At 63.0% G+C, this 7,092-nt stretch overlaps 1 protein-coding gene across 1 annotated transcript; it reads right to left on the bottom strand.

Moving 5' to 3' along the window:
* Positions 1 to 137: 137 nt before the first annotated feature.
* MNEG_12244 (hypothetical protein) lies at positions 138 to 4,919 on the bottom strand (the record flags this gene model as incomplete). Its single annotated transcript, XM_014039284.1, has 9 exons — positions 138 to 234; positions 715 to 840; positions 1,172 to 1,294; positions 1,548 to 1,708; positions 1,942 to 2,031; positions 2,222 to 2,269; positions 2,518 to 2,701; positions 2,945 to 3,002; positions 3,278 to 4,919. Coding segments are annotated over 9 exons (2,529 nt in total), but the record flags the coding sequence as incomplete, so codon positions are not given.
* Positions 4,920 to 7,092: the final 2,173 nt, after the last annotated feature.

Here is a 7,092-nt window from a genome sequence, read left to right as displayed (position 1 = left end):
CACACACACACACACACACACACACACACACACACACACACACAGACAGGCCACACACACTCACACAGTCAACATCCTCAATTCCCCCAGAACCGCCTCAACCCCTCAAGCGACCCCCTGGGTTCTCAAGTCACCCCTCACCATTTCAGCAGCTCTATGAACTCCCCCAGCTTGAGCCGCCGCACGCCCTCCAGGCCCCTCACTTCATCCAGCTCCTCTGGCGTGCAGTAACCCCTTGGAAACGTGGAGGATACGATATCACGTAAGGGGTGCGAGCAGCAACATGGATGGAGCATATTGTTATGTGTGAATGGCCACCAGCGCATGCGATCCCAACGCCCGCCGCTGAACGTCCCACCCTCGCCCTGTGCGCCCGCCGTTTTGTGTCCCGTCATGTCAGCAGACTGCCGTGGGGGCGTGTGCACCACGAATCCTCGCCGTGGCGAAACGTCACACCAGCTGCTGTTGCCATTCCCCCGTCGCTCAACAGCAGTTGCCTGACGATTTCATTGCCGTCCATCAGACTCGGCACAAAACATCCCGCCACACCCCAATGCATAACTTCTGCCTCATCTGCTGCACAAAAGAAGACCCCTTCCCCGCCGCACACCGCAGCCTTATTTCCAAGGCACCAGCAGCCCCTCTTGAAACACAAAGCCGCGCGTGCAAGCAGGCTTTTCTTCACACCAGCACACCAGGTCCCCACAGGCCCACCAATCAGCGAGGTAGAGGTTCCAACTGCTGGCTAGTCCGGCCTCTTTGGCGGCCTTGAGCGTCTCCAGCCTGTCGTCTACAAAGTGTAGCCGCGCGCCGTCGCAAATTGGGCGCCCTGCGATCTCCCTGGCGGAAGCGACCGGGGTCCAGCGGGCGGATGGGGGCCGATGGGGCGGCGCTGCAGTCCGGTAGGGCAAGAGGCCGTTGGGTCGGGGCCCTTTGGACGCCCGAAGCGGTCAGCGGCAAAGCCGGCGGCTCCTTGTGGAAAAAACCATACAACTTTGCAGTCGCAAGGTGGGCCAGCCGGAGGCTTGGTGCCCGCCTGTCCGCTGGCCCCTCCCCCTCTCATCCCGCGCCCCGCGCGCACACACGCATGCACACACACACGCACTCACACACACACATCTTCTCGAGGCACAATTATCTGCCCCAAGATCAGCAGGATCACATTGCACACCTGAGGGCGGCCACTTTCTTCTCGTTGGGAGGAATAAGGGAGCAGAACAGGCGGGGCGAATCCGCCTCAACCCGCACGCCGAGGGCCTCCTTGGCCAGGACCGCCACCCTGTGGCCCGCCTTGCTGCAGGCGGCAGGCAGTGGTTGCACGGCGACACATGCGCCGATGCGTGGGGGTGTGTGGAGGGAGCGGCGGCGTGACATCAGCTCGTCACTTGGGCCACGCTCGCCTCGTGCTCATATGATGGCTCTGACGTCGCTGAGGCGTTGCCAGGCACCCAGCGCGACCACCTCTCCAAAGCCCCTGCATCTTAAGACAGCACCTGCTGCAGGCAGGCGGGCCGGCGGGCCGGCGGGCGGTGGAGAGGTGGTCGCACCTGGATGCGATGTAGAAGGGCGCCTCGCAGCCGGCGAGGGCCTCCACGATCCCGGGGTACGGCCTGTTGCAGGCCAGCCAGCCGGCGCGGTCGCGGTCGAGCCAGCCGGCGCGGTGCTCCTCAAAGCTCTTCTGCAGCACCAGCCAGTCCTCCCCCCAGGCCTTGATTCGTCCAGTGGGCGGGTTGGACGTGATGGATGTGGTTGGGTGGGTTTCAATGAGAGGTTGAAGGCATACTGCAACAGCGAAAAGCTTCCAGGCTGAGGTCAGACCCCCTATCATTGACAGGCCGCATGAGGATGCGGCTGTAAGCGGCTTCTTACATGACATCCCAGGCTGCTGGCGTGGTGCATACCGCCCCCGCGACCCCCGCACGCGCGTGTGCGCAGGCGGACCTCCAGCGTGGCCGGCAGCAGGGTCGCCTCCCACTGAGTCAAGATGTCTTGCTCGCATCCGGGCCTCTCAAGTAGCAGCCGCGCCATGACCTGCATTTGGGCCGGATGTTGCGTGATGCACATGCATTCAGTGATGTGGCTAGGGCGGCAGGAAGAGGGTGCGCCGCAAGGATCGGTGCAAGAGGTGCACGTCATGAATAAGATGAATAGCATTGGGTCGACAATCTGTGAGGGAACCAGTTTGCTGGCGCCGCGCCGAGTCAGCTGCGGATGACCTCACCATCGACTCGTAGCCCCTTACTAATGCGGGGCGGCAGGTGCGCAGTCCCTGAGGGGACGACGTGCGGGGGAGAGAGTTGGGTCAGGGTGCGTTGCATCGAATGCATGTGAGTCTTGAGGTGTTCACAGCAGGCAGCCCATGGACGCAAGAGCCGCCACAACACTGGCCAGACTCGTCCGAACTCATTGGCCGCTCAGCATGATGACTTGGTCGTCTGTATGCAGGAGTAGGTTTTGAGGCCGCTTGGCGTGCTGGAGGCGGTGCCACCCGGCATAGCGAGCGACCCACACGCGCACCTCGAGGATGGCCGCTTTCTGCTCCTCCCCAACTCCCTCAAAAACCTCAGGCCAGTAGTCACGCGCGGCGGTGAAAGCAGAAGTTGAGACCTCCGGCTCCGAGTCTACCAGCACGCCATCAAAATCGAGGACGAACACGTCGCTGACGCCCGCCGCCATTGGCGGCAAGCGGCCCCGGCGCTCACTGCGCAATGGCCGAGCGTGGCGCGTAGAGCGAGCGGCAGGCGACCGCCTCAGCCCAATTGCAGCTTGTGTGGCTGCCCTGTGCTTTAGATGGCTGATAATCATCTGCACTTATCCTATGAGCGGGTTACGAGCCGAAGACCGCGCGCTGAACGATGTGATCTGCGAGACCCGTTACGCCACGAGGCCATGTATTGGAGATACGCTTAGTTGCTTACATGAACCAGCATTCCCCGTTGATCACAAGGCAGAAGCTTTCTGCTTCCCACCATGGTCGGCGGGTGTCACCACGGCTGGCGGCGCTGGCATTTTTTACAGCGCGAGGTGCATCGGTGTGCTTTGACACAACAAAGCCGCCAAAGCAACATTTGCTTCCATGTGTATACTCGGCCGGACACCTTGTGAGCTTGATGCGTTTGCGTGCTGGTGCACGCTTGGCCAGAAGTGGCTGGGCGGTTTCAAAAATGGCAAAGAGTTTTGGTTTGTGTGCAGCGCCAGGGAGGGGCAGAGCGTGATGCAACAACCAAGGCAGGCCATCAGATTGGATGCCTGTGAAGAGAATGATTGAGCGGCAGACCCTCCCGCGCCGGCAGCAGCGGCAGGCTGGCCCACGGGTCAAAGTCAACATAAGCCCCCACCCTGGGGTCTGGCCGCAGCGCCCGCGCGCCCGGCGCGCCATGTCGCGCCACCATCGCCGCCGTGAATGACAGCGTCGAGTTGGAGGAGAGCAGCACATCGGCGGCCGCCATTGTGAACCAGTCCGCGACAACGCCGCTGCCATCACCGGCCTCGCCGATCACGCACGCGTACGTGCCATCCCAACAGTCCCCATCTAGCGCCTCGCGCGCCCTGGCCACGACCGCATCCCAAGACAGGACCGGCACGGCCGCCTCGAGGCCGCCCGCGGCCGCCGCTGCCCCGAGCTGTAGCAGCAGCAGCCGCGGCCGCCGCGCCAGCTCCGGGTCGTCGGTGCACACCCACAGCACGTCGCCTGCCGCGGCGTCCAGCTTCAGGCTACGTATTGCGTCCCACAGCCAGGCCGCTGGGGCGCGCCAGTCGCAGCCGTTCCCGTCCCACGCGCAGCCCTGGCCATCTTCAAAGGGCGGCGTGGTGCGCAGCGCGGGTGCAGGGCGCGCAGGCGGCGGCTGGTGGCGCTGCTGCTGCTGCTGCTGCTGGTGCTGCTGCTGCTGCTGCTGCTGCGGTCCCTCGGCTCCGCCGCTGCCGCGACCAGCACGCACATTGGCCCCCAGGTTCTCATGGCTGCTTCTGCCGCTGTCGTTCCCCACACCGTCACCGCCGTCGCCACTGCCGCTGCCGCCCCTGACGCTGCCAGCCGCGAGCTCTGGCTGGTCGCCCCGCCTCACGTGCGCCACAACCAGCCTGCCGCGGCCCTCACCCATCGCTGTCGACGATCCCGCGCCTCGATCCCTGCCGAGGATGCCGCGGGCAGTTGGCGCCTCCTCGGCTTTGTCGCCTCCACGCGCTTCCATGGCAGGCACCTGGCCGTACGGCGCCTGACCTTCCTGCGGCTGCTGCCCTTGCCGCTGCTCCTGCTGTGCTTGTCCCTGCTGCCGCTGCTGCTGCTGCTGCTGCTGCTGCTGCTGCTGCTGCCGCCGCTGCTGCTGCTGCCCCTGCTGCTGCCGCTGCTGCTGCTGCCCCTGCTGCTGCCGCTGCTGCTGCTGCTGCAATCGCGCTCTCTTGAGCGCCAGTGCCAGCGCCTTCCGCAGCAGTTGCTCCTGCTTCAGCCTGAACAGCTCGCATATGCGGTCCTTGTAGGGCGCGTAGGCTGAGGTGTCAAATTGATACCAGCCCCACAACCCTTTGCCTGCGAAAGCTGATATACCTGGTTGGCCAGCCGCCATGCCGGGCTCCTCTGTCCGTCCTGAAACATCTGCATCATCGCCGTGCCGAGCGCGTTTTTTCAGGTGTCTGGCATCCGCCGCTGCCGACACCAACGCAGCCCCCGCGATGTCCGCCGCGGACGCCTGTGGGAAGCTGCGCCGCAGCTGCCGGCCGGACAGCGGCCTGCCAGGCGGCGCGCCGAGAGCTGCGGCCAGGTCTTGGTATTGCTGCGTTGTCGAGATCCAGGCCCTGAACCCTGCATGGGACAGCACCACCCGGTCAGCCACGACTGGCAGGGCCCAGGCCGCCGAGTCTGGCAGAACCTGCCAGGCTGCCTCGGCCGCGAAATGGCGGCGCCAGTGCCACCGCTCGGGCACCTGCGTGTGTGGTTGCGGGGTGGATGGTCTGGCGGCCAGCGGCTCTGGGCTCGGGGCAGCAGGGTGCAGCCTGGCATCGGCTGCGGTGTGCCAGCAGCTGAGCTCACGAGCCTGCCCGCATGGAGCGCCATGCGGCAGCATGCAACGGCATGCACATGCGAACGGCATGCTGCATTCTGCAACGCGGACGGGCGCCATCCCGTTGCTTCCTCAGTTAGACTGCCCGGTTTTACTGCAGCCCTCACCTGGAGCCTAAGGCCATGGTGATCTGCAATGAGCGTGCAAAATGCCAGCTGGAACAGGCTGTTACCAAACAGGCCCAGCGATCCTGCGACACAGGCGCGACGGGGGCAGACATGTGGCCAGGCCGCTGCTGCGTTTTGCAATGAAGCGAGGGCCGGCGGGGCAGGCAGCGGCGGCGGCAGGTGAATTCGACACACCGCTGCTTTCACAGGGGTCGGCCCTGCCTCTGCCTACCTAGGCAGGCTGCGCAGGTGATAAGCTCCGCGTTTGATATCCCAGTGTGCACACTATCACGCATGGCGCCTACGCAGGCTACTGGTGTTGGACCTTTCTTGCGTGTCAGCGTGTACTCTCATGATGGGTCGTCTGAAGAAGGGAAGCTTATGACGAACAGATGAGTGCGATTTCTGAAATGCTGTACTGCATGCTCCCTTCCGTTGATACTTCGGCAGTGTGGCTTTTGGATGTAGACCAAGTTGCGGTCGCGTTTCAATGACAAGTTACACTCATGTGCAAGTGGCCAGCTGAGCCGTACATGATTCATCTTGGTCAACTGGATCATGTGCCGGGCACTTGACCCCAACCAGCACCATCTCGCCAAGTCCGGGTGTCCCACCATTTTTTTGGCAGCGTTCAGAGATCGTTACGACATCATAACGCCATAAGACTCGGTAGCGAATTTTTCATATATAATCCAGGGGCTCAACCCAGACGTTTCATCCGCGGTCCGGCTCCAGCTCCGCTTCTGAAAGTCTTCGTTGGGCAGCGGGTTCGTTGGGCGCAGCACGGCCGCATCAATGTTGAAAGCGCGTTAGTGTCTCAAATCAGCAGGCATACTTCACCTCGCTCACCAACGGCGGCGCGGGAGCCCGGCAGAAGCTGCGGAGAGCAGCGCCGCAACCGCAACAGGGCGGCCCGCTGCGGCAGTCGACGGCGGGCACCACGCCGGCGAAGAGGGCAGCTCTCTGGCAGCGTGTAGGATGACGCACGCCAAGCTCCTGGCCGTGCTGCTCTGCTTGGGCCTCACAGCAGCAGCACTCGCCACCAAGCCCGCCGCTGGCCCACGCAAGGGATTGTGAGTGGGGGTGTAGGGCACCCCTCATGCCCGCGCCGACGCGCTCCTGCGACAACAGCCGCGCCAACCATGACAACCATCAAAATCACAGTGCGTTAAGGCTCTCAACTACTGGCAGCGGCCACCGCCACCTGACACGTCGCTGCCCGATTACGGCTTGCCGCCATCGCCGTAGGAGCGGCCCCGAGTTGCTGACCGCGATATTGACCAACGCCGACCCCTTCAAGGCGGGCGCTTTCTTGACGCTGAAGCCTGATGAGATCAAGGCGCTCGCTGAGGCGTACATCACCAAGCTTGACACTAGTGAGCGATGCCGGGGTGTTGATGCACACGTCGGTGTGTGTGTGTGTGTGTGTGTGTGTGTGTGTGTGTGTGTGTGTGTGTGTGTGTGTGTGTGAAAAAGAGAGAGAGAGAGGGAGAGAGAGAGAGAGAGCACGCGCATCCCGCGTGCATGTGAAAGTGCAGATGCATGTGAGTGCAATTTTATTCTGCAATGTTCAACATCAGACACAGTTCCCTGCAGTGGTGGGAGCCTTGGGTTGCACATTTTAGTCAGGGAAAACTTTACAGCGCGCATGCCACCGGTCCCGATGGATGGTGGATGGCTGCGCTCCAGCAAGATTGCCATGCAGTGGCCTGATCACGCACCATCGCCCAGTCAGCCATGGCGCTTTTCATCAAGGGGCTGGCGGCATCATGTGTGGGTGGAGGCATGAGGGGAATGACAGATCATGACAGCCACCACGACTGCTGTCCCCTCTGCGCCCATCCTGCGCAGTCAGCTGCTCCCACAATCCTCCACATTACATTACATTACATCACGCTTTTCCAGCAGCGAGGGGAAAAACTCTGGCT

Source organism: Monoraphidium neglectum (genome assembly GCF_000611645.1).
Source record: "Monoraphidium neglectum strain SAG 48.87 unplaced genomic scaffold scaffold03142, whole genome shotgun sequence".
Lineage (NCBI taxonomy): Eukaryota > Viridiplantae > Chlorophyta > Chlorophyceae > Sphaeropleales > Selenastraceae > Monoraphidium > Monoraphidium neglectum.
This window is presented reverse-complemented; position numbering and strand designations above follow the sequence as displayed.